Below are 27,577 nucleotides of genomic sequence, written 5' to 3' on the forward strand. Positions count from 1 at the left end.
ATTAATTAATGAGAATGATAATCAATACAATAAAAATTTCCTTAATCACCAAACAAATGAGATTATTAATTAGAATTGAAGACTTGATGATTGTAATGCAATTTATTAATATTAAAACAGTGATTGGTAAATATAAATATCAAAACAAATTCAAAATTTAACACGTTAATCGCCACGATAGTATCAGAATTTTTTTCACATGGGCCATAGTAACTTTATTAGATAATTGAGTTAAAAATGAATCAAGAAACCGTAAGTCCGTATCAGACACATACAACTGACATGGCGATCAAGGTGTTAATAAGATTGTGGTGGTTACTTGAAACAAACATAGTGCAAAACAAATTTATAAACTCATAAAATGCGAATATAAGCGGAAATCTGTTTCTAAGAAATATAGGGAGAATAGGGCTTAAAGGTTCGCGGAAAAAAAGTCCGCCAACAATATCTCAAAAACAAGTACAGTTAGAAATTTTTTAACAACAGTATTTGAAAGTAGAGGTCAAAAAATGTATAACCAACCATAACCTTGATTCTTACGTCGTCGTTATCGGAAATAAACGGCAATGTTTGAAAATCCATAACAAAAGTATTTTCTTTCGTTGTTATTTTTTTGCAGTGAGCACGTTTGTTTAGTTTCCGAGACCTTGATATATTTTTTAAATATACGTTATTTAATTGTTTAATAAGATGCATTGTTATTTTCAAGTTAAATTCAATAGCTTTTTTTAGAATAAACTTTTTAAAGGCTTGGGTGGGTTCCAACGAAAAAACAACAAAACTTGACAACACCTGACAAAGGTGTAAATATTAAATAAAAATGTAATTTAAGTCAAAAATAGCAATTTTACAAAAGATAAATTAAATAAATAGTTATTCCAATGCTGATGAATATTTATAATGAAATACAAGATCAAGGTCATATACAGAGTTGTGTTTGTAAAAAATGAAAGAAATGGTTAAACAATGTAGCTAATAGGGTTAAAACTCCCTTTAAAATTAAAAATAAGAGGTTGCGGGTAAAAAGGAACAGATGACAAATTTTAGAAAAATAGTAATAAAATACATTTGCGTAATTAGGAATTGAATGGGAATTTTACTGAACATAGTCAGATAGTTGTTTGTTTGATAAGTGTTATGTGTTGTGATGTAGTTATTTTGGATTAGACAGTTAAATTACTTGAAGTCAAATTGAACCTTTGTGTCCCGCCCTACCATATCTATATTTTTCAGCAAGTCTTACAAAATATTTTTAACGTGAATTGGTGTTTCAAAATATTTAGTTGATATTGATTCTGGGTGACGATAAAGAATTTAAAAAAAGTGTTTTGCGTACTAATAATGAAGTACTACTAATTACAAAAATTGCATATATAGAACGATAATATGGGACGTTTTCTGCTAAAAATATTTCTTTTTTTATAACATATAGAACTTGTTATTAACTTCCCGTAGGGTAAGTTATAGTAATCGCAAAAAATCGAAAATTTAAATTTTTATGTATCTTTTATGTTTCAAAGGTTTTTGAACATTTTGGCATACCTGGAAAAACTGGATGTATGTATATGTGTATGTGTGTGCGCGGATACAAATTTTCATCGACCATTTCGGGAACACCGATCAACCGATTTGAATAATTCAAAAAACATTCGATTTGTATTGATAAGAAGATGTGCTGATTTTTGGCGAAGGCAGGTCCAGCCTGCCAAAAACGGTAACTCAGTTTTTAAGAGAACGGAGCGTCCGATTTTAATAATTCAGAAAACATTTTACTTATATTGACAAGATGAAGAACTGATTAAATTTTAGGGAAGACAGGTCCAGCGGTTATGGACTCTCAATCAATAAATTTAGCGATCAAAAATGTTTATTGGACATATGTACATAAAATTATTAGATATTTTATAGAGATTTTAATCATTTGTACACGTTTTGTGTGAATTTCTTTGGGTTTCGTACCAAGATTTTTATTTACAGTACGGGAAGTTCTAGCAATTTGCCACTAATTTTTAATTATATTCACTCACTGAAATTAGAAACATTTAGAAATATAAAATACCCATAGGGTAGAAAAACATGTACATAATTATATATCATATTCCACTTAATGCAATAAAAATTTCAAAACTGAACTGAAAACTATAGGACGTTTAGCAATAAAATCAAAAAACTGTTAGCCCAGAATTGACAGAATTGTTGAATTTTATAAAAAGAAGTAGTAAATAATCCTGCTTGTTATACCAAGAGGAAAAAAGTTTAAAGTCTACCTTACAGAAATATCACAACTTTTCGACTTGAACGATTTTTACCGGGGAATCAGTAAATTTCATAAATTGAATTCCATGCAAGTTCCCCGCCGTCGCAACTCCGCCGAAGTACGGCAAAGTAACCATCAAGGGGAAGTAATTCGAAAAACCAGTTCGGCATGTACGCTTTTATATATTATACACATACACAAGTTACTCAGCAACTGAAAATTACTCGACAACAATATTATAATTATAATTATAAAATAACTTACGTCGAATGCATTTTCTTCCTGGCCATAACGTAATCGAACTGTTATTATTCAAACGAACGACGACGAATTTCCAAATATCACAAATCTATAAAACTATCACAATGATTTTCACACTATAATTTTATAATAGAACTAAAATAATTTAGAACCGATTTTAAATATTATTAAAACGTATTATAATTGAAAAAAAAATAAAAATTAAAAATATAAGTGGGGTTATATCAAGTTATAAACTAGTGATGCATGGCATCGTGCCTTAAGACAAATTGCTGTAACTTTCCGTACCACTAATAACTAACTAATTCAAAAAAACTTTGAAAAAAATAGATTATTTAAAAAAATTTAAACTCTTGAAAAAAATTGATTTTTTGAAAAATTTGATTTTTTTTTGTATTTTGATTTTTTTTTAAATTGTGAGCATTTCTTTTAACATTGGTTCCGTACCAATCCATATAAATATAATATAAATGTACACAAAATTTTTACTTATTATTAGAAGCTTTATAAAATATATGAAATACTATGTACATGTCTTATGTTAATTTTTGACCGCCAAATGGCATTGTTTTTTTACTTTTTTTATTGAATCTTCGAAGACGCTGTACTTGCCTTTACATAATTTATACCAATTGTTCATTTTGTCAATACAAGTAAAATGTTTTTGGAATTATTTAAATTGGACGCTCCGTTATCTTAAAAACTGAAGTACCATTTTTGGCAATTTTTGTCCCGTATCTCCGAAACTGCCTTTGCCAAAAACTAATAAACACGTTCCCTTATCAGTAGGAAGCGAATGTTTTTTAGATTATTCAAATCGGTTGATCCGTGTTCGCAAAATCGTCGACGAAAATTTGTATCCGCACACACACATGCACACAGACACACATAAACATACATCATTTTTTTCTGAAGTATGCCAAAATGTTCAGAAATCTCTGAAACGTAAATTTATATAAAAACTTTCATTTTCCATTTTTTGCGATTACTATAACTTACCCTACGGGAAGTTAATAATTATATTTTTCTGTTAAAAATGTCTATTTACTCAGTAAAAATTTATGAAATTATGAAACATAAAAATACAGTATATTCTAATAAGGGGGCGTCCATTAATCACGTGAGGTTTTTAGGGGGAGGGGGGGTTTGACAGAAAATCACGAAATATCACGTGGGGGAGGGAGGGTATAGTAAGATATCACGTGTGTTTATTATTTAACTGATTTTTTAAAAAATATTCAAACATTTTCAAAAAAAAATTCTAAAAAAATAGTTTTTTCACGTAACTAAAAATACACGTGATGTTTGGTGGGGGAGAGGGGGTAATTTTGAATATCACCATGTATCACCAAGGGGGAGGGGGGGTCCAAAAATCCTTAAAAACTAGCTCACGTGATTAATGGACGCCCCCTAATTGTAATTTTAGTTGTAAAAATTAAATTTTGTGTGAATAAATATTATAGATTTATGTGCAAAGAAATTATATTTATATTATATAAAACTATATTTTGATACACCAGAACACTATCCGAGCAAGATTGAAAAACAATTCATTTTACAACAAATAATGTCATTTTTTAAATTCTGACAATGATTAAAAGATTTTGTATTATTAGAGTCTTTTCTCCTACAGTTTTATTTGTCCATTTCGGGATAGGTGTAATAATTATTAATAAATAATGTCAATTTTCAAGATTCTGACTGGTCAGAAGATTTTGTATTTTTAAAGTCATTTATTTTTTCTATTCATTAATAAAAAGTGAACCGCTGGGTTCTTCTTTTAAAATTCTATGTTATTTAACAAATTAATTACTCAATGTCTTTCTATATAGACAAATTGTAATTTATAAATAAATAAACAATAAAAAATAATAAATTTATTTTTCCTACAGTTTTACCTGTAGTCTGTTTCAGAACAAGTATAATTAAACTATAATTTTATTATACTAACTATAATTAACTTCCTGTAGTTTTATTATTAAATAATAAAAAAAATGTTATATGATAAACTTTTTTGTTTATATTTTATATATAAAACATTTAGAATTCCAAAATGATAATTTTAAACAAAAGAATATTTGTTTATTTATTATTTATTATTACTGATTACGGCTTGCTTATGAATAAATAAAAAATATAAATAAAAAAATACAAGAATTAAAAATAAATTATTTTAAAATGTCACTTTATCCAAAACCGACGTATGTTTTACGCTAAAAATATATTTTTGTTGAATTAATATATTTATAAAATAAAAAAAATAACGTCAAAATTATAATTCGATCAGTTAACGATGCGCTCCGTGCAATGACGTCACACAAGAAGAGTCAACCTGACATCGAATGATCATGGCCATTAACAAGCTACCATCTAGTGTTGTCATAGCAAAGCGTTAGTACACAGAACTCAAGCAAGGTTTCTAGCTGCTCCTTTTGGATTATTATGTTATATCTAGAGTGTTTTATAATAGAAAAAGTGAAAACGACTAACAGATAATAATCTATATTTTCTCCTATGTGGAATGTTTGCTAAGGCTTTAGCATTAACTTGATTACTTGATGAATTAATCTTGGTTTTATTTTGTTTTGATCACAAAAGTCGTTAACCTTTCAAACAAAACTTATGAAAGGGAATGTCCCTTTCTTCAGGAACTATTAAAAACAAACATTTTTGTATATAATAAATATATATATATATATATATATATATATACTTATTTTCATAATTAAAAAAAATTGTCTATAATTTTTCTTAATTATATCCTTTTTTTTTAATTTTAAATTTTATATTTACTAAAAAACTATATTTGAAAATACGTTGTGATTTGATGTTTATTACAAATGTAAGTATGTATGAACATTAAAATTATGATTTCATTTTTTAGTCGATTTTTCGTTTAATCTTTATTTCTATGTATCGTCTGTAATTTTGTTCCTATTTAATATCTGTAATCTTCTGTCTTTTGTGCATTGTAACACACAGGCAGATTTTTCAGTATCATAGGTAAAAAGTGAATTCTATTAATTTTGAATTATTTGAAAAAGTGTATGAATTTATGAAAAAAATTTATTTCTTCGAATAGTTCCAGGAGAAAGAGACATTTGATATTCCCAAAACTAGTAATGAAATATATGAAATATTAAATAAATAATTTTTTGAGAAAAAAAGATGCTTTTTGTTCATAAAATTAAAATCATAAATTATAATTTAACACTAAGATTAACTAATTTTTCCACTGAATGAAGTCTAGAATTATAGCCGGAACGTATGGATGTAAAATAAATTCTTGAAAGAAATTTATGTTTTATATTGATGCTATGATCGATTATTAGACTTTGTTAATACATATGTACCTATATATTGTTTTTGGGCATCCATCTAATAATTAGAAGAATTTAATAAAAAAAAGTCTTGATTGTAGTAGCATACGTTTCGAGTCTTGATTTGACTCACCTTCAGTGCCTATTTGTATGAAGAAAATTATCCATATATTTATTAACTGCGAAATTATAATTATTATGAAAACTAATATTGTTGAGTATTAAACCCTTGAAACAATTCTTGAGAATTATCAAAATCTTGGAGATCTTGTGAAAAAGCTTTGTTATGTAAGCTTGTAAAAAAAACTTGTTGAAATTTTTGAATCTTAAAGCTTGAAAAATTAAAAAATATCTTGAAAGATTTATAAGTTGAAAGTGCCTTTCAACCCTTGGATTTTATAAAGCGTGAGGTTTTCATAGAAGGTGAAAGATATACAATGAAATGTTTTTGAGCATCTATACAATAATTAAAAGAATTTAATAAAGAAAATTGTTTTTATTGTAGTAGCACACGTTTCCAGTTTTGATTTGACTCATCTTTATTGCTTTTTTTTGTTAAAAGCAATATTATATTATTTATTAGATTTTGTAAAAATTTGTTGAGTGCTTTCAACAAAAAATTAGTGATATGGATATATAGATCAATATTGCAGGTAAATAATTTTTGCTACTCAATTTTATTTTTTATTTTTATATGCCTTTCTTTACTTTTGTACATAATTAGTTTATACATAATAGTTTGGTACATAATCCATTCCTTTATATTAGTTTATTAGTGTTAGTCTGTATAAAAAATTGTTTTTGACAGAAAAAAAACCTGATGATGGAACGTATCTAGTTCCGAAACGTCGTAATTGAACATTTACAAAAAACAAATTGTTATTTATTTATTGGATTTATTGTTCGGAAAAGAAACATTTATCAATTTATTGAAAAAATTCAGGACTTGTCTATTAAATATATATATATATATATAAATATATATATATATATATATATATATATATATAGTATAGTATACATACAGTATGTATATATGTATATTTATAATCACCGTATAGTCGTAAGCATGAAAGGGCCAGATGATTCCCATAGGATTTTTGATATAATGTTACGACGTCGAGACATGAAGTTAATGTTAATTTCAGATAATGATTTACCCGAGGGATAAACCCCGCTTAAGCACGGTTTGTTCAAAGAAATGCAATTATGTCATGAGACTAATGTACCCCAATTAATAAAAGTTCAAGAAGTCATTTACCTATATGTATACAAAGGAGAGCTATTAAAATATGCAAAAGACTTTTATGGTTTAAGGAAATGATAAAAAGTTTGGCGAAAGCAATATTTTTACTATAAAGTTTGTGTACTTGATAACACAATTTAGATGATAAAGATAAGGTGTTTATGATGATAGATTTTAATAAATTTGATATCTCACTAGACAAAATAAATTATTGTAATTAACCTATTGTAGGTAGCTTCCGTGAAAAAGGTAAAGTATTGATATTAACGCCAAATGCTCAACCCTGGACAAAACAAAACTTTAATGTATTTTAATATCCTTTTAAACTGGATATACACACGAATGCAATTCACTTATAATAATCATACAATCAACATTTTATATGGCGAATTCTTGTTCTCGCCGTACACAAACCGTTCAAGCAACAGGACGGTGGAACAAGTATTTAATTTAAACATTTTGGAAAACAATTGTATTGAAAGAAGTTTGAGTCTCCAAAATCTTAGCCTTTTTAAGAATAGTAATAATAAAATAACCATCGATATCAAATAGATTCCAAGAATTCTCAATAATTTCTAGTCCTTTCACTAACAATACGGTTTACGATCGAGTGAAATTAAATTTTTAACAAAGCTCGGTACGGTTTCTTCGGATCAAAAGCTCTCACTAAATTAGAACTAATCGATTGTTTGTTTTTTGCAATTCCAACAAATTATTAGAATGTTTAAGCAATATAAGCAAAGTTTTAAAGAAAACAAACTCGCAAAAACTTTATATTCAAATTATCTATATAAAAGCCGAGACGTAAATTTCTAAATATATTAATCTACAATTTTTTTTTAAATAGATCAATAGGCGTATAAAAATTATTGATAAAAGCTCGCAGAAAGACATTTATTCTGAACCAACATTGCATTAAAATGTTTACTGAAAGGATACGTTTTGAAGAAAAAAGCAGCCTCAGTTGCAAATAAAAAAGCGAGAAAGAAAATTGTAAAAATATAATATTACATATATCAGACATAATATATATTTGTCATAATATAGCCCGTCTCTCCCTGACATGTTAACATTATTAATTTCATTTATTACTTGTTTTTATAGATCATTATTTACCTATGATTGTATTATTTCATAGTATGTCTTAACCTAATATTTTTTTGAGGGGGCAACCCAGCGGTCGACCATTCTTTTTTATTATATGTACAGTGTACACTGTACACATTGCCCTCTCAAAAATATTAGGTTAAGATCTACTATGGAAGAATACATTCATAAATAAATAATGAACTATAATAAACAAGCAATAAATAAAATTAAATCTACACTGTACACTATATATATATTTGATTTATGTTTGATATTTCATATGTCGTATACCTAAGAGTGTTGATGTATATATGTTGCAGCAATGCCTACGAAAAGAGATTTTTACTCGAGATTATTATATATTGAGCTGGCCCACGTTTATAACCATTACATCACTAATAATATTCTATTATGAAAACTTTCATTTAGTTTTCTTATATGAACATAAATGCATGTACATAATTATTATATGCTTTATTATAATTACTGTAATGTATTCGTAAATTCGTTTTTCAATAATTTAGCTACGTCTGGTATACGCCTGCAGTACCAGAATAATATTCAATTATTGTGAAAGTAACTAAACTATTATGATTTTAAGAAATTCAAATGGTAATCAATAAATTTTATTATTGCCTTTCTTTTTCACATGCATTTTCTGGTGTACATATGTGGCGAAAGTAAAATTTCCATTTTCAATATCAGCATTATTAACTTCTTATTGAAACTGTGATAAAACTATGGTATGGCCAGCAAATGGTTTCAGCGGAACAAAAATCAAAATTAGTGCTCAAGTGTAAATACTTTGTAGTGTTTTAATTTTTTTATGTTATGTTTTAATTTGTTTGTCTTCACGTAATAATTTATTAATATTTGTAATATTTATTGATGTGCAGTATGTCCGCAAATTATACATATAAAAAATTTAAAATATATACACTTCAAATTATACGATTTACAATAGTAGCTTTTCAAAATAAGGTATCTCAACTATATGAAAATTAGCAAACAGTGTATACTATATGGTGATGACAAAACTGGATTTGCTTTGATAAAGACAGAGAAGAAAATATCTTATTTCAAGATAATAAAATTTTTAGAGTAATCTGTGAAAGTAATAAAACACACTATAATATAATATAAGAAAGATTTGATTTGACTTAATTTTATATATACTTAGGTTATAGGGTAGAGCGGGACACAAAGGTTAATTTGACTTTGAGCAATATATTGTGAAAACCAAACCAATTATATCGCAACAAATATATGTGTTACATCCAACATAACAAACAACTACCTGCTACAACTATATTCAGTACAACTCTCAGCTAATTCATCATTGTATTTTTTTTTTTTCATTTCAAAAATTTGTAAAATGGGACAGCCTGAGGGCAAGCAGATCCAATGTCTTATTCATCAGCAGAGTTGGAATAACTATTATTTTATTTTATGTAAAATGGCTTTTTTAACTGAATTTACATTTTTATTTAGTATACTTTAATGTTTACGCCTTTGCCAGGGTAAAGGTTCAGTTGGTTCTTTTTTGCCCCACCCACATGTAAGCTGTTATAGAGGTTAATTAATACTACATATTACAAAACAATCAAACAACTTAAATATTATATTTAAGGTCTTGTTAATTAAACACCAGTGCAAACAAATATATAAAAACTAACAACGAAAGAAAATACTTTTTGGATTTTCAAACAAAGACGTTTATCACCTGATAGCGACATCGTAAGAATCAAGGTGATGGTTGATAATACATATTTTTTCCTCTACTTTCAAATATTGTTGTTGAAAAATTTCTAACTTCACTTGTTTTTGAGATATCGGTGATAGAACTTTTTAACCGTGAATTTTATATTTTTTAACGGTGAATATTTTTAAAGCTTCTTTTTTATCTGAAAGTACGATCCTTCAAGTTAATAAAAAATATTAATAGATAATAAAAATAAATAATAATAATTAATAATAAAAAATAAATATAAAAGTTAAATAGTGGACCCTTCATGCATTGACATTAATGAAACAAAAAAAATGAAATAAAAATATAACTCTATTTGAAAACATAATTAATATAACGCATGTCTTTTAAACTTGCGAAACCCTTGAGTCCACCCATTATGCCTTCTATGATCCCGAAATCATAAATGTATGCATGAAGCAAAAAAAAACATGTCCTCAAATGTAAATCCTCGGAGTGGTTAAGCATTCTTATATATTTTAATGATTTAACTCTGGACTCTTAAAATAATGAAATCACTCAGCTCTGATATAAAGCTCAAGAGCAGAATTGTCACGTCAAATGTAATTAGCCAAAGTGTGGCTAATTGCTAAGTGCAAAGATTTTCTTTTGGAAATATGAATAGACTGCACTCTTTTTAGCACTATGTAATATTAATAAAATTGATATTATTCAATAATATTATTCAATAACAATGAATATGCTAGTAGAGGAGTTTGGGCTGATTGTAACAGTTTTTTTTTAACTAATATATCTTGACATTGACTGATTATATTTTTACGAAATAAAAATTACTATTCCTCTACCAAATCAAGTCAAACTAATTATTGTACAATTAATCATGTTCTATAAAAAGCGCGGTGTTTTAACTTAGTTATTTATTCTTTATTTATTTTTAAAAAAATAGACTTGTTTCTAACTATAATTAATACATGGTCTGTTCAAAAAGTACCCGGAATTACTAATAATTAAATTTCGCGGGTCTGGAGTGTCTGATTGTCAAAATTTTTTTTTATTGTGTTGGTATACATGCCCCTAAAGTATGATGAAATTTTCAGCTATATTCACTGTTTACTTTGTCTGTGGTAGTCGCTAAGGTTCGACGTGTTTTTCTGAGCTCGGCGATTTTTACAATGGAAGAATTGAAAAAGTCAAAGAATTTGTATTAAATTTTGCGTAAAAAATGAAATAAAGTGTTGCAAAGTGCAAAAATTCACCAGATATGGCTCCGTGTGACTTTTTCCTATTCCCAAAGTTGAAGAGACCCATGAAAGGACGGCGGTTTTCCTCGATTGAAGAAAATCGCCGAGAGTGCTCAAGGACATATCAAAAAGTGAATATCAAGGGTGCTTCGAAAATTGGAAAAAACGCTGGCATAAGTGTATTATATCTGGGGGGGACTACTTTGAAGGGGACCACATTAATGTAGACGAATAAATAAATATTTTTTTGAAAAAACGAAAATTACGAAAACTTTTTGAACAGACCTCGTACAAATGAAATATATAATGTCTCCTATAAACTACAACTATTATCATAATATGGTTTACATATCCTATCAAGACAAAAAAATATTTTAATTTCTTTTTTCTTTTCTTTGATCCTATTAAAAACCCATGTTACTAGTTACCCAGATTACATATAGCCCCTAGCTCCCCTAGTAAATTTAATATTATTTTATAATAAAGTATCAAAACGCACTGATTGTTTCCAAATTAATGATTTTGTGACTTTGGTATAATGAGTGCCATGGCGTGTGGGGATTTGTTTTAGCTCGGCTTTTAGATATAGAATTGTGACCTATTCTTCTAATTCGCCACGTCCGATGGCAGTTAATATCACTAACTCTGGGCAGTGCCATTTCATATTTCATGTCGCGTAAAACATCCGGCAATGCAGGAAGCTTCTCATTTGCCCATGCTCTCTATTTCGATGATGCTTTTTGGGTTTCTGACACCTAGTAAACAAACGGAACCACGTTGTTTTGAACCATTTATTTTATTAAAATTCCAATTTTGAAAATAAAAATTACTTACTTCAATTAAATTATTTTCAACTAAGTAATTTAGTTACATCGTCCTTGCTTGACATAGGGAAACTCGAGGCTTGTTGTAATAGTTTTTTTTATTAACTTTTCGAAGGAGAAGTTATGTTTTCATCAAAAAATCCGATTTGCTAAGTTTATGTTTTCTCGACGTTTCAAGCCATTCTGAATCGAATGAGACCAAATTTGGAAAAAGTATGTGTGTGTGTGTGTGTGTGTGTGAACAGATTTTTAGCCGTAGATCGACGTTTTCTCAAAAAACAGCTGAACCGATTTTAAAAATTCAAAAGCCATTCGATGTATCTCAATGAGGACTATCGTTTGTCACTTTATAAATCGCAGAAAAGTGAAAAATTCTGAATCGATTTTGAAAATTCAAAAACCGTTCGAAAGATATTGGTTGGGAATCGTGCTGATTCGTTTTTGGTAGAGATCGGCCGGGCCGTTTTCTTGTAATAAGGTGTTAAAAAATTTTTTTTCGTCGATTTTCATTATTATTTTTTTGACAGTAGACGGCCCTACGACAACTCGTTTAGCTTTAAAAATTCGTCAAAGTTTGCAAAAATTAGTATGGTCTTTTTGGCATTTGTCAAAATTAGAATTTTCATCAACGTTTGCTCAAAAACGCCTGAACCAATTTCAGAAATTTAAAAACCATTTGATGTATCTCGATGAGGATTATCGTTTCTCAGTTTTGTGCGCCGATCGGCCGTGCCGTTTCTTTGTAATTTGGAAAAAAGTTGTTAAACTTTTCGTCCATATTTAAGCTCATACTACCGAATCGATTTTAAAAAACCAAAAACTGTTCGAAAGATATTGGTTGGGAATGATACTGATTAGTTTTAGGTGAAGATCTATTGAGCCGTTTTCTTCTAATTAACTATTGAAAAAAAAATTTAAGCCGATTTTCATGGAACTTTTTTTGGCGGTATATATCATGGTCTCATACAACTTACTGAAATATTACGGCCTTACGACAAGTAGTTTAATTTTAAAAATTCATCAAAGTTTGAAAAAATGAGTAGTTCTTTTGATATTTTTTAAAATTAAAATTAGACGATTTACTTAAATTTAAAAAATGCTATAACTTTATTGGGTTATCGAATATTGGTTTCCTCTACCGAATCCAACAAATAATTCTATAACTATCGTTCATAGTTAATCATTTTCTAGAAAAAGTCAGATGTTACAACTTATCCCGTTTTTGGAGCTTTAAAAAATTGACTAACTTTTCTTAAAGACGACATATTCAAGCGCATAAGCGCCGCGTCGTAGTTTAGCTGATGAACACTGATACGAAACCCATAACAATGTAATCAAAATATGTACTTATTAATAAAGACTCTATAAAATATCGTTATTTTGATGTGCATATATCTAATGAACATTTTTTTCAGCTAAATGGCATTTTTTACTTTTTTCCATTGGATCTCCAAAACTGGTAGACCTACAAATTTAAGAAGTTCATCATGTCAATACAAGTGAAATGTTTTTTGAATTATTAAGTCGGATACTCCGTTATCCAAAAAACTGAAAAATCATTTTTGGCACTTTTTGCTTCGTATCTTCAAAACGGCTAGAGCGGCCTCTGCCAAAAACTAATCAGCACGTCTCTTCATCAATGGAAATCGAATGTTTTTTGAATTATTCAAATCGGTTGAACAGTGTTCTCGAGAACGTGGACGGAAAATTGTATTCACACATACATACACACACACTTACACACACATATACACACACAAGGTATGCCAAAACGTTTAAAAGGCTTTGAAACGTTAAGATATATCAAAATTTTCATTTTGTGAAAATTTGTTGAAATTTTTATCAACTTGTGAACTACCTGTTACTACTCACTTCTGTTACATAAAGCCCCTAGCTCCCCTACACCAAATTGGTAAATGTTATTATTGATCTTATTAGCAACAAGTACAATCTTATTAATTCGATTTGATTAGAGCACTTTTATATTCTAGCTAACACGTTTCTTCAAATTTTATATGTTCATTCAAGTTTAATGTTTTGTCAAAAACTACTCACTCCTATAAATATACATAATCACAGTTAATATACTCTTTTGTATAACATAAATCTATGCTTTTTAATTTTTCTTATCGTGTCTTGTTATCATGCAGTATATACTCCACAATTGCCAATATAAATACATAAAGTAGGAATATATAAAGGTACACGTGATTTTTGTTGTTTATTTGATCTAATTATACTTCAACACGTAATCTTTGATATTGATATTAGCACAAAGTAAAAAATGAGTATAAATCTTTTATGTTAGTAGAGAATATAATACACATGCAAGACCACGTTGCTGGCATTATTCTGTGAATTCTAAATTCAATTCAATTGGAAATGGGACAAAATCATTACCTACTGTCAAGAGAAAGAAAACATATCTACTCTTGATTTTGCCGTAGTATACGATCATAACTTTCATAATTGTTGAACTTTCTTCTGGAATTACATAAAAAATTTGAATAAATGCAAGACACTTTCCCAATATAAGGATATTTTCTGTTAAATTAAAAAAAACAATATCAAGCTATTTAAATATAAAATAAATGATAAATTTACCAATGGTTTATTCATATATCTCAATTGTTGAAATTGGTGCAGCTGTTTTTGTTGAAACGTCAATACCGGGCAAAATTTTTGCTCACATACACATACTTTTACAACTTTTGGTCCCAATTGATTCGGAATGACTTGAAACGTCAACAAACCATAAAAATAAAAAATCGTTTTTTTTGCGAAAACAAACTTCTACTTCGAAAAGTTAAACATATCAAATCGATTGCTCTATTGTTCGAGATAAAATATTCTATCACAGACATAATATATGTAGATATATTATATAAATATTTGCATCACAAAAGTGCAATTAGAGTAATTAACGATTTCCGTGAATTGTTCTTCATTATATAGTCTGATTATTAGTATTACTAAAACTGTAAAAGTATTTTTTTCATAGTTTATCTATAACTCATAGAACTAATTTCCAGATTAGATTTTGTTCTTAGAATAAAGAGACTCAAGACATAGACAGATTATAAAATTAATATAGGTCACATAAAATACAGAATTCAAATTATCGTGTTTTTCAAACCATGAAGGATGTTTGTACTTTATTATGAAAATATAAATTATTGACGCATGTGAACTCACTATTAGCTCAGGAAGTTTAATCGTGAATTGAAAACATATATAAATTATATTATTTTATAAAAGTTTGATGTTTTTATTTAATCAGATTATAGTAATCGGAAAAACTCAAAACCGGTGGTCTATTTTTTCATTTTATTTATTTGATCATATTTTCATAAATTAGAAAACGTACCAATGGGTAGTTCTCTAAAAACATTATACCTTTACTAAGTCTCAGATTAATTACTAAATGTCTTTTAATTATAAGACAGATTGTAATTTAAATATGAATAAAAATAAAAAAAATATTTGATCATCTTTCTCCATGAGACGTTATTTAAACTAATTGTTACTTATTGAGACGTTATTTAAACTGCCAATATTCAGTAGTAATAGTATAATAGTATAAAAATGAAAAAAAAAAGAATTTTTATATTTACTTATTAGCAGTCTCAAAATAGGTTTTTGCAGTTTTTAAATTCTTTTGTTATGAATTTGATCTAACAACTCTCTTGGTAGGCATTGGGATAATCGGTCAGCCCGTTCTGACTATGGGCTGATTGTGAGTACGTTATTTCTGATTTAACCGATAGACTAATTAGCGTTTTAAAATATTACTTTCATAATGCACCTTCTACATATTTCAACCATTTTATTTAAATTATTTTTAAAAATATATTTCATGCTTAAGAAGTCACCCATTAATCACGCGAGTCTTGAAGGGAGGGAGGTGACAAAAAATGATGAAATGTTGCAAGATCTCACTTGTATTTATTTTTTACAGTTAAGTTGAAAAAAATCCATAATTTTATAAAAAAACAATATTTCCTATGAAAGTTACTATTATTTGGAAGCACACTTGATGTTTGATGGGGGTGGGAGGGTAATTATAAATATCACCACATATCATCAAGTTGAAGGTGTTGAAAATGCTTGAGAAAGGATGACTAGATTTATGAATAGACCCAAATGACACTTATTAGTCGTGTATAATATATAAAGGGTAGAGCGGGGCTTAAAGGTCCGCGGGTAAAAAGGTCTACCACTGATATATGAAAAACAAGTAAAGTTAAAAAAAATTCAATAACAATATTTAAAAGTAGAGGGAAAAAGATGTATAACCAGCCATCACCTTGATTTCAACGACATCGCTATGGGGAGAGAAACGGGATTGAAAATCCATAACAAAAAAACTTTTTTTTTCGTTGTTAATTTTTTTTATTGTGAGCACTGTTGTTTGCTTTTCGAGACCTTAATATAATTTTCAAATATACGTTAATTAATTGTTTTATAAGATGTGATGTTAATATTGAGTTAGTTTCAAGAGTTTATTTATAACTTCTATAAAAGCTTACACGTGGGTAGGGTAAAAAAGACCTTCACTTTGGCAAAGGTGTAAACAATGAAAAATATTAAATAAAAAGGTAAATAAATTAAATAAATAGTTATTGCAACTCTGCTGATAAATATGTCAGACTAAATACCAGATCAAGGTTATATACAGTATACAGTGTTATATCTGTAAAAAATGTACCCATGGAATTTAAATTTTGATTTGGTTGAAAAATGTTGCTATTATTTCGTGAATCTCTTTTAAAACTAAAAATAAAACTTTCGACCTTTTGCCTCCTGGCCGTCCCATTTTACCCCGCCTATTAGGTGAAGCATCAAGTGACAATCTTTTGAAAAACAGCAAGAAAATCATATTTCTACAATGATGGGAAGTTTTAAGAGTACAATTGCTCAAAGTCAAATTGGACCTTTGTGTCCTATCTCTACCTTATCGTTGATCTATACATGTTTATTTTGTAATGATGTAGTCAATAAAAGGGCGTCCATTAATCACGTGAGGTTTTGAGGGGAAGAAGGGTTTGACAAATATAGTAAGGTGTAGAAAAATATCACGTGTATTTATGTTTTACCTGAATTTATTTAAAAAAATTAAAACTTTTTAAAAAATTTACAATTTTTTCTCGTGACTAAAAATACACCTAATGTTTGGTGGGGGAGGGGGGCTAATTTTGAATAACACCAAGGGGGAGGTGGGATCAAAAGTCCTTAAAAAATTGATCACGTGATTAATGGGCGTCCTCAAACCAAATAATAGTAAATTAGTATAGATGAAGTATTCTAATTCCTAACTGAGTCTTTTCCTTGCGCGTGTCCCTCTATGAAAATTCATAGTAGGTGTATTTACGTTTCGTCGTTCGATTAGTGTGGAAGTTCAAGAACACGCCGTCAGTTCAATGCTATCGCGATATACTAACGGCCACGACACTCTAATCGTTATTGACCTTTCCCAAATGCATTTAACACGACTAGATTTTTGATAAAACTGGCCAAATATATTAATATAGAGATACATGCACATCTTTATTTAGATTTATTAATAACTTCCCGAAGGAAATGTTTATTTTTTCGACAGATAATTCGATTAGATAATTTTATGTTTTCAAGACGTTTCAAGTCATTCTGAATCGTTTGACACAAACATTGAAAAAAGTACGAGTGTGCGTACTCACGTGAGCCATAATATAACTTTTCATCGGGCTTTTCTCAAAAATGACTGCACCGATTTTAAAAATTTCAAAACTTTTTGATGAAACTTGATAAGGTATCGCGACGGCTTATTTTGCGAGACGATCGGCTTATTAACTTCCCGTAGGGTAAATTATTGTAATCGTCTAAAAATCGAAATTGAAAATTTTTGCATATTTTCACGTTTTAGAAGTTTCTGAACATTTTGACATACCTCAGAAAAAATGGATGTATGTAAGTGTGCGTGTGTGTACGCGCATTTATAAACGTCGTCGTCCAATTTATAAACTCTTATATTTTGTCTATAAAATAGGAATAATAAAAGTTACAGTATAAGTTACATAATAATCTGTTTGAAAACATTTAATATTACTCGGATATGTGGGTGTAGGTGGGGAAAGCTCCAGCAATTTGTCTTAAGGCACGATGTTATACACCATTAGTTCGTTTTTTTCTAGAAAGCAAGTACAATATTATCAACATTTTTGACAAAAATCCCAAATCAATTTAGAAAATTCATATACTTTTTAAAAGATATTAGTGCTGATTACCATTTTTTTTAATTGACCGGGCCTTTTCTTCGCAATTATTTATCTAAGAGTTTACTAAATCGCAATTATTATTGATTCCTATTATTTTTACATATCGTAAAGTTTTTGCTACTTGCCTTAAGCAAAATGACAATTAATAGAATTATTTTGATCATTTGTTATTTATTGTGGGAATTATAGTCTCGATTAAATTCTTCTGAAACTTTGTTATTTCTGCTTTGAAATTGTAAACTTGTATTCAAAATCCAAAAATCTTATATCACAAAAATAATTACATATCATATTTAACGAGATACGTTTGTATTAATCTTTTATAAGTTAACTGATATTTATTTTATGAATAGTATAATAACTAGCATTACATTTCTGAAAATTTAATTTTATTTATACTTATACACATTTTCAGTTAAAAATATATTATATATAATATAATATATATATATATATATATATATATATATACATATATACATATATACACACATATATATATATATATATATATATATATATATATATGTGTGTGTAATTATGTATGTGTGTGAATCCTGAAGATTTCCATAATTTATAGCAAAATAAAGAATAATAGAGAAATAATTTATTCAACATATGATCTTTATCATCTTAAGTATGAATCTATTATATAAAATCATAAAATCATAACGTATCATTAATAAAGATTCTAGTTTTTTAATAGAATCAAATTCCATCATCAAGGTTTCTGTACAGCTTCATCATCAACAATATTATATAATGAAGTATTTTAAATTGGCAGATTTCAACCACAATCTATCAATATATTTTATTATTTAACTCCAACATATTTTTTGTTCAAATAAATATATATAAATTATTTAAAAAATACTATATATAAAAATATTACTTAAAACCCGGAAAAAATTTTAGCGTGTACAATACTTAGTCGCAAAACGCTATGAAATAATTTGTTTTTATTTTGAATATGTACCTACATACATAGTATAATAAAATTTAGATTAAAATTTTAGATAAGAAAATAGTTTTAAATATTTATTTCATAATTTTAATCAATTAAAAAACAATTTGATTGATTACTCGTTACATTCAGTAACTAAGTTTTATAATCATAACTAATTGAAATACTAAAATAAAATTTTATAAGTATTTTATTTTCTTTTTCATATGCTATTATCAGTAAAATGATTTTGTTCTCTTTCATTGAATTTTATAAGCATACTCATAATTTGTGGCAATTAAAAGTACATACTGGCAATTGTTTTCCATTTTATTTGAGATTAAAAGAAAATAAACTTAGGCTATTAACAGAGAAAAAAAGAAAAAAAAATTAACTGAGATGTAAAATTACATTATTACAGGATAATACGTTTTTAATATAGTTATGAATTTTTTGTATCAAAATTTTAGGTTGATCGAATGTTGCTGAATCTGCCAACCTAATTACAAGCAAAGGAAAATACGTAATATAGTTCCAATCACTTTATAAAAATTGGAAATAATAACTAAACATTAAAAGGAAATAAAAATAATTACGTTATCATGTGCCCTAGTCAGACCTATACAGTAATTTCAGTATTAAAAATGCAATGCCTTTCATAATTCATAAACAGGTGCGATAGGTTGACGTCTGCACGATGTGTGCAGGGCGCAAAACTGGGTTAAAAGTGAATAATAAACATTCTACCTTAATAACTCGATAAAAATTTCAGATTCAGTGTTCCGATCAATAACCCAAATGTGGAATAATGAAATATTCAAGACCGTATGAACTTCGATGTAATTGAAACCACCTCGAACAAGAAAGTGTATCAACCCCTACAGGATGATAGAAGGGCGCCTGGTACTGAATTTACTCAATATTTTATGATATAATGTACATATATAAAGGTGTGTGTAAGTTTCTGAATAACTTACATTTTCAGGAATAACTTGCATTTTCAGAGCAAAGCTTACGTTTTTTAACTTCCCGTAGGATAAGTTATAGGAATAGCAAAAAAATGAATTTTTTCCATATTTCTTTACGTTTCAAATGTTTTTGAACATTTTGGCATACCTTAGAAGAAATGATGACACTTAGAAGTATGTGTGTGTATGTGTGTATGTGTGAGATCAACCGATTTGAAAGATTTAAAAAACATTCGATTCCTATTGATAGGGAAACGAGCTGATTAGTTTGTGGCCAAGACAAGTGCAGCCGTTTCAGAGATATGAGGCAAAAAGGGCCAAACATTGTAATTAAGTTTTTGAGAGAACTGAGCGTCAGATTTGAATGATTCAACAAACATTTTACTTGTATTGACGAAATGAACGACTGATTAAATGGTTAGAACCACAGGTCCAACAGTTTCGGAGATCCAATAAAAAAGTGAAAAAAAGCTATTTGGTAGCCAAAAATAATCATTAGACATATGCGCAAATGTGTTCTGTTTTTTAACAGAATACAGTATAAGTTTTGAAGGACTCACCTCTGTATTTTTTTAGATTTTTAAACATCATTTTAAATAATAAACAAATTTTAAAATTAGAAGTCATACACAACAAATAGCAAATCGTTTAAATTATTAAAATAAATTATTATAATAAATTATTATATTTTTATTTGTGAATTTATATTCACATATAATTATTTATTGTTGATTCAAAAAATTGAAACTTGTAATTAACATCCCGAATTAGATTTTGCCTGTTATACCGATTTTACGTTTCAAGTCATTCTGAATCGTTTGACACCAAAATTGTAAATAGTATGCATGTATGTGTGAGTGTGGGTGTAGGTAAAACGGTAAAACAACCATTTGATAAACTCAATAAGAATTCGCTTTGATTAGTTTTTTTGCGATAAAAAATTCCTGAAACATTTAAAAACTGTTCGAATGATCTCAGTTAGAAATCGTAAATTCGAGAATTTTTTTTTGACGATTTTCATGAACCAATGAAAAGATGACATAGTTCATAATCTCAACAAACCTTCTAAAGAATTATGGAGTTATAAAAAGTAGTTTAATTATAAAAAGTCAAAAACAATCAATTAAGTTTATATAATGGGCCAAGTTCAAACTTCTATCGTCACAATTTTAAACATTGTTAAATCTCATTTCGGTTGATAATGTCGATTATTTACACATATCTAATCGGGGAGTTTTTGTAACTTGAATCAGAGTAAAATAGCACTTATACCTAGGTTTGATTTTATTTCAGAAAGAACTAGTGGTGCATGGTATTGTGCCTTAAGGTAATATGTGAAACTTTTCGAACGAAAAATTAGCATTTTTTTACATTTTTTTATTGAATTTCCGAAACCGCTAGACCTGACTTCCCAAAACTTCAATCAGTTCTTCATTTCGGTAATACAAATATAATGTTTTTTGAATCATTCAAATCGGACGCTTCGTTCTCTCAAAAGTTTAAGTGCCGTTTATGGCACTTTTTGCCCTGTGTCTTCAAAACGGCTGGACATGCCTTTGCTAAAGACTAATCAGCACATCTTCTTATCAATAGGAATCTAATGTTTTTGAATTATGCAAATCGGTTGATCCATGTTCCGAAAATCGCCGACTATCCGAACACACACACACACACATGCATCCACTTTTTCTAAGGTGTGCCAAAATGTTCATAAATCTTTAAAACGTAACGATATGCAAAAAAAAATGTTGATTTTTTTACGATAACTATAACTTACCCTACGGTAAGTTAATAAACTCTCTAATAGATATGCGCAAAAACAACATAACCTAATTATATTAACTGTGGATGGATTAGACTGCAGTAAATGCATAGGTAAATGTGCATGAAGCTGATGTATAATTCGAATTACCAAGCTTTACCTTGTATCGTGAGGTAAAAATAAAGTTTGTAACAAGGCATAAATTTTTAATATCAACCGATTTATTTCAACCCCCGTGAAATGTTTACCGGGCGCCCCTCACTATCGTGACTAATACCTGGCGCGGCAGGTGCGAGCTTATGTTTGCATTTACAACCCGGGCGACAAATTCAGAAAATCTGTTTAATAATTCAATTGTCATCAATGTCAGCCGAGTTATTTCTATCAAGCGGTCTCAAAATAGATTTAAATGATTACCCGATTATGTGCGTTAATTCACAGCGTATGTATTATTAATATGTAATATGAAATGATATATTTTAAATAGAATTGATATGGACTGATATTGACCACATGTATACAATTTTGGCTTTTTTTTCTATTAGTCATTGTGATGTGTTGTTATGTCATTAAGAAATAAAGGATAATAATTTAAATTTTGTAGCCATAATTGGCATGATAAAGTTATTCCCGAAGGACAAGTTTACGTTTTCATCAAAAAATCCGATTTGCTAATTTTACGTTTTTTCGACGTTTCAAGCCATTCTGAATCGAATGAGACCAAATTTGGAAAAAGTACGTGTGTGTGTGTGTGAACAGATTTTTTGCCGTAAATCGACGTTTTCTCAAAAACGGCTTGATCGATTTCAAAAATTTAAAAGCCATTCGATGCACCTCGATGATGACTATTGTTTGTAAGTTTTGTGCAACGATCGGCCAAGGCGTTTCTTTATAAATAGAAGAAAAGTGAAAAAAATTTCGTCGACGTTTTAGCCCGCAATTCTGAATTGATTTTCAAAATTTGAAAGATGTTGGTTGGGAATCGACCTGATTAGTAAAGATCGGCCGGGCCGTTTTCTTGTAATAAAGTGTTAAACATTTCTTTTTCGACGATTTTTATTATTATTTTTTTGACGGTAGTTTAGACCATAGTCTTCTAGATCATACTAAATTATTACCGCCCTATGACAACTCGTTTAACTTTAAAAATTCGTCAAAGTTTGCAAAAATTGGTATCGTTTTTTTGCCATTTGTCAAAATTGGACCTTTGATCGACGTTTTCTCAAAAACGTCGTAACCGATTTCAGAAATTTAAAAGCCATTTGATGTATCTCAATAAGGACTATCGTTTGTCAGTTTTGCGCAAAAAAAATGTTAAACTTTTCGTCCAAATTTAAGCTCATACTACCGAATCGATTTAAAAAAATCAAAAACTGTTCGAAAGGCTGTTGATTAAATTTTCATCAGAAATGAAGTTCTCAGGCATAGTCAGAAGTATCAAATTCGCAACAGAAATTACATCAAATTCCCAACAGAAAAATTCAAAATAAAAACGAATGTTTTAATAATGGAACGGGCAAATGATTAGTCCAATAGATAAATTCATTACCTTTGTAATCAGTTAGAAAGGGGCGCGTAGCTAGAATTAATTAACACGGTATCAGACAGGTTATATGCATTTCAAAAGAGCTCCCCCGCAGACGTCGAGGTGATGTAGTATTCATTCAGGTAGCCATCATAAAGTAGTTCTATGAATTTTCATTAAATTCAGGATTAATTTGAAGTTATGGAGAGAACAAAGAGATCGTTTATTATGAAGTGCAATAAATGATAAATTATTAACAGGGCGTGAGTGGCGTTTTGCTTTAAAGCAAATATTTCTCGATATGTGAGAGTAATAAATAGAAATTGAAATTTTGCAATTTTTCAAATTGTGACGATATAATTTAAAATTTTGAAACGGTTCATTATTCAAATCATTCAGAATGATTCGAAACGTCTAGGCATGAAGTTAGTAGTACCAAATTAGTTGCTGAAAATATAAACTCCTTTGGTTAAGTTAATTAAGAGTGAATCTTTAAAATTTCAGTTAAAAGTATTGTATTATTAACTAATCGTAAGGATCATATATTATAAAAATTATGCACTATATTAGTTTGCCTATATATTAATAACAACTACTTCATATTTTCATTATTTTTAAAATTTCCAATTATGATTAGGTTGTCAAATATCTCCCTTCCGCCTTTTTGTATTATAAACCAAGAGCAAAAAAGCGGAAGGGAGATATTTGACAACCTAATATTATTATAACTGGGTAGAACGGGGCACAAAAGTCCAATTTGACTTTGAGCAATTATATTTGCAAAACCCAAACAAATAATATCACATCAAATAATACATGTCAAACAAACACCCCAAAGTCGGGGTAAAATGCGACAGCCACGGGGCAAACAGGCCCAATGGCTTCTTTTGAATTTTAAAGTAAAGGTTCAGATGGTCGTTTTTACCCCATTCACGTGTAAGCTTTTATGGAGGTCATATAAGAAAACTATTGATCTAACTTAAAATAAACGATACATTTTATAAAACAATTAAATAACGTATACTTGAAAGTTATATTAAGGTCTCGTAAACTGAATAACAGTGCTCACAATAAAAAAACTAACAATAAAAGAAAATACTTTTGTTATGGATTTCCAAACATTGTCGTTTAACTCCTGATACCTGATAGCAACGTCGTAAAAATCAAGGTAACGGCTGATTACATATCTTTATCCCTCTACTTTCAAATATTCTTTACCCCAATATAAATACAATTTAGCATTGTATGTAGTAAAAGGTTTAGAAATTTATACTAAATATTTATTTTGTTATATTATTAATTTATACTTGGATTTCAGATTTTAAGAGTTTTATCTGAACTATCAAAATATTAAGAAGATCATACTAATTATATGTATTAATATATTAGAAAAATTAGACCTATGTGTGTGTGTGTGTGCGTGCGTGTACGTGTGTGCGGATACAAATTCTTATCGACGATTTTGGAAATACAAATTAACCGATTTGAATGATTTAAAAAACATTCGATTTCTATTGGCAAGAAGACGTGCTGATTTTTAAACAAGACAGGTCAAACCCTTTCGAAGATATGGAGCAAAAAGTGCCAAAAATCGTAATTTAGTTTTTGAGAGAACGGGGCGTCCGATTTCAATAATTCAAAAAGCATTTTACTTGTACTGACAAAATGAAGAAATAATAAAATTTTTGGAAAGGCTGGAAATTTTGCTCTCAAGGATTCGGAGATCAAGTAAAAAAAGCCATTTGGGGGTCAAAAAATGATTATTAGATATATGCACATCAAATTATCAGATATTTTATAGAGATTTTAATAATAGGTATAAATTTTGTTTACATTTCTATGGGTTTCATACCAATATTTATTTAAGATTATCAAAACCAAATATCTCGTAATTACAGTAATTTTTATTTCGTTTTTTTTGGTACAAAGTTCGAAAATGCATCTTATTCGCAATTTTCAAACAGATTGATTTCGGTCATGATTTTATATGAGTGAAATGATATCAATTAAAGTAAAACAAGAGAAGATTATTAATATGGCGTGCATATAAAAGCCATTATCCGACAATCCGCTATTATTGATTTATTGATCGATGAAACAGCGTGCGCGCTCTTGATCATTTGTCACCGACAAATCGCACTCTTGATGACTATTAATAACCGTCTCCGTCTGATTGAAACTGATGCCACTTGGAAATGGACTCAGTTGACATTCGATTTATACGCTTTCTCGGGGTAAGATTATCATAATAGAGACAATTTTAGTCCGATTCTATATCCGACATCAGTAACATTAGTATTCTCTATTTAATTGATTTTGAGATTTTACCTTTCGTAATTTATTTTTATCAAAAACATTATTTGTAAAAATAACATCTTACTAGTTCAAAAACTTCCTCCAATATTACTTTTGTATGTAGATGCACTCAACAACGAGTCATTATGTACATTCTTTTATCAGAGTTCAAAAAAATTGCAATTTTGAAAAAGCTTTAATCAAATAGCACTATTAACTTCCCGTAGGGTAAGTCATAGTGATCGCAAAAAATCAAAATTAAAAATTTTCATAAAACTTTACGTTTATGAGGTTTCTGAACATTTTAGCATACCTTAGAAAAAATTATGTATGTGTGTGTGTGTTCGGATACAAATTTTCATCGACAACTTCGAGAACACGGATCAACCGATTTAAATGATTTAAAAAATATTCGGTTCCTATTCATAAGGAGACTTGTTTTTGGCAAAGGCAAGTCTAACAATTTCGAAGATACGGGAAATAAGTGCGAAAAATGATATTTCAATTTTTGAGAAAACAATACAAGTTACTTGTATTGACAAGATGAACAACTGGTGATGTTAGGTCTAGAGGTTTCTAGAGATCCAATAAAAAAGTAAAAAATAATGACATTTAGCGGTCAAAAATGATCATTAGACATATGCACATCATATTATCAGATATTTTATGGAGATTATAATAATAAGTTTAAATTTTGTGTACATGGGTTTCGTACCAATGTTTGCACGTTAGACAACGACGCAGCGCTTACGCGCTTTGATATAAAAAATTTAAAAAAAATCAAAATAGAATAAAAATCAAATTTTTCAAAAAAGTCATTTTTTCAAAATTCTCAAAAATTTGATTTTTCAGTTTTGAAAAAAAATTTAAGTTTTTTTTAAATTTTAGTTTTTGGTACCAGAAGTTCCAGCAATTTGCCTTAAGACACGATGCCATTCACATCTAGTTTAATTATGCTAATTCAAATAATATTGAATCATCTTGTTTTCAATCCTATAAATAGATGTGAGTTCATTTATGAATTATATACCACAAAAACAGTCGAATGCAAGGTTGATGGCATTACTATTATTAATTAATGTTGTGAAAATAAAAGCATCAATTTTAGTACGTTTTTGTATAACAGTCTCAATCAAGACCAACGTATTTAAATTATAATTTTCTATCAAAAATGTCGAGCACATTATACCACGTTTGGTAACTTTTTGCTTATTGTCAGTCAAATTGTTTTCAAGTTAAGGTATTTTTATTAAAAAATCAACAATTGGGGAAATAAAAATGAGCAACACTATATTTTTTATTTTTATTAGAAATATTTTTATGATTTAAAAAAAAAGGCAATAACATCTACTCTGCAATTTGTGCAACATAGTTATTAGACCTTGCATCATTAGTAATTGAAACAAAACGTTAAAATAACTTTTATATCCCAATAAATTCACTATGTTCGATGATCTCTAATCATAAAAATAGATGTTTGATTGCTTTTTTTCTTGTAAACGAAGGACATATAGAGGAAATAATTTTATCTACAAAGAAGAACACAAGTATATCCACGAAAAATATAACTATTGTAAGGCACAGTGACACTAATACAAACAAGTTTTTCTTTATTTAATTTTTTAATTTTTTTATGAAAACAACGAACCATTTTATAGCAGAAAAAATAGCAACGTTTGTGTAGGGTTATAAAAAAACGAAAGAAAAAATCTGCTGAATAATTCAAGAGATGACTATAAGAGTTTAACATACATGACAGTGACATAACTCTAGAGTGATATAGGTTCAATAAAAGAGTTATCACCTTAAATATAGCTTGCTCCTGAATTACCCATCTCTAAGTAAATAAAAACAAGTGTTATTCTGAGAGAGATACTAAAATTT

At 28.4% G+C, this 27,577-nt stretch overlaps 1 protein-coding gene across 2 annotated transcripts in view; it reads right to left on the minus strand.

Annotated features, from left to right (window-relative positions):
• Positions 1 to 2,645, minus strand: part of LOC113377288 (cytochrome b reductase 1-like) — a 129,713-nt gene extending 127,068 nt beyond the window's left edge. For both annotated transcript variants that reach the window (XM_026617546.1, XM_026617547.1), the window contains exon 1: positions 2,522 to 2,645. In XM_026617546.1, coding sequence (XP_026473331.1) covers positions 2,522 to 2,547 — 26 coding nt within the window. In that variant the 5' untranslated portion in view covers positions 2,548 to 2,645. The remainder of the gene's footprint in view (positions 1 to 2,521) is intronic.
• Positions 2,646 to 27,577: the final 24,932 nt, after the last annotated feature.

This window comes from Ctenocephalides felis, unplaced genomic scaffold (genome assembly GCF_003426905.1).
Source record: "Ctenocephalides felis isolate EL2017-DRISC unplaced genomic scaffold, ASM342690v1 CF-g0.4_SCAFFOLD_01886, whole genome shotgun sequence".
NCBI lineage: Eukaryota > Metazoa > Arthropoda > Insecta > Siphonaptera > Pulicidae > Ctenocephalides > Ctenocephalides felis.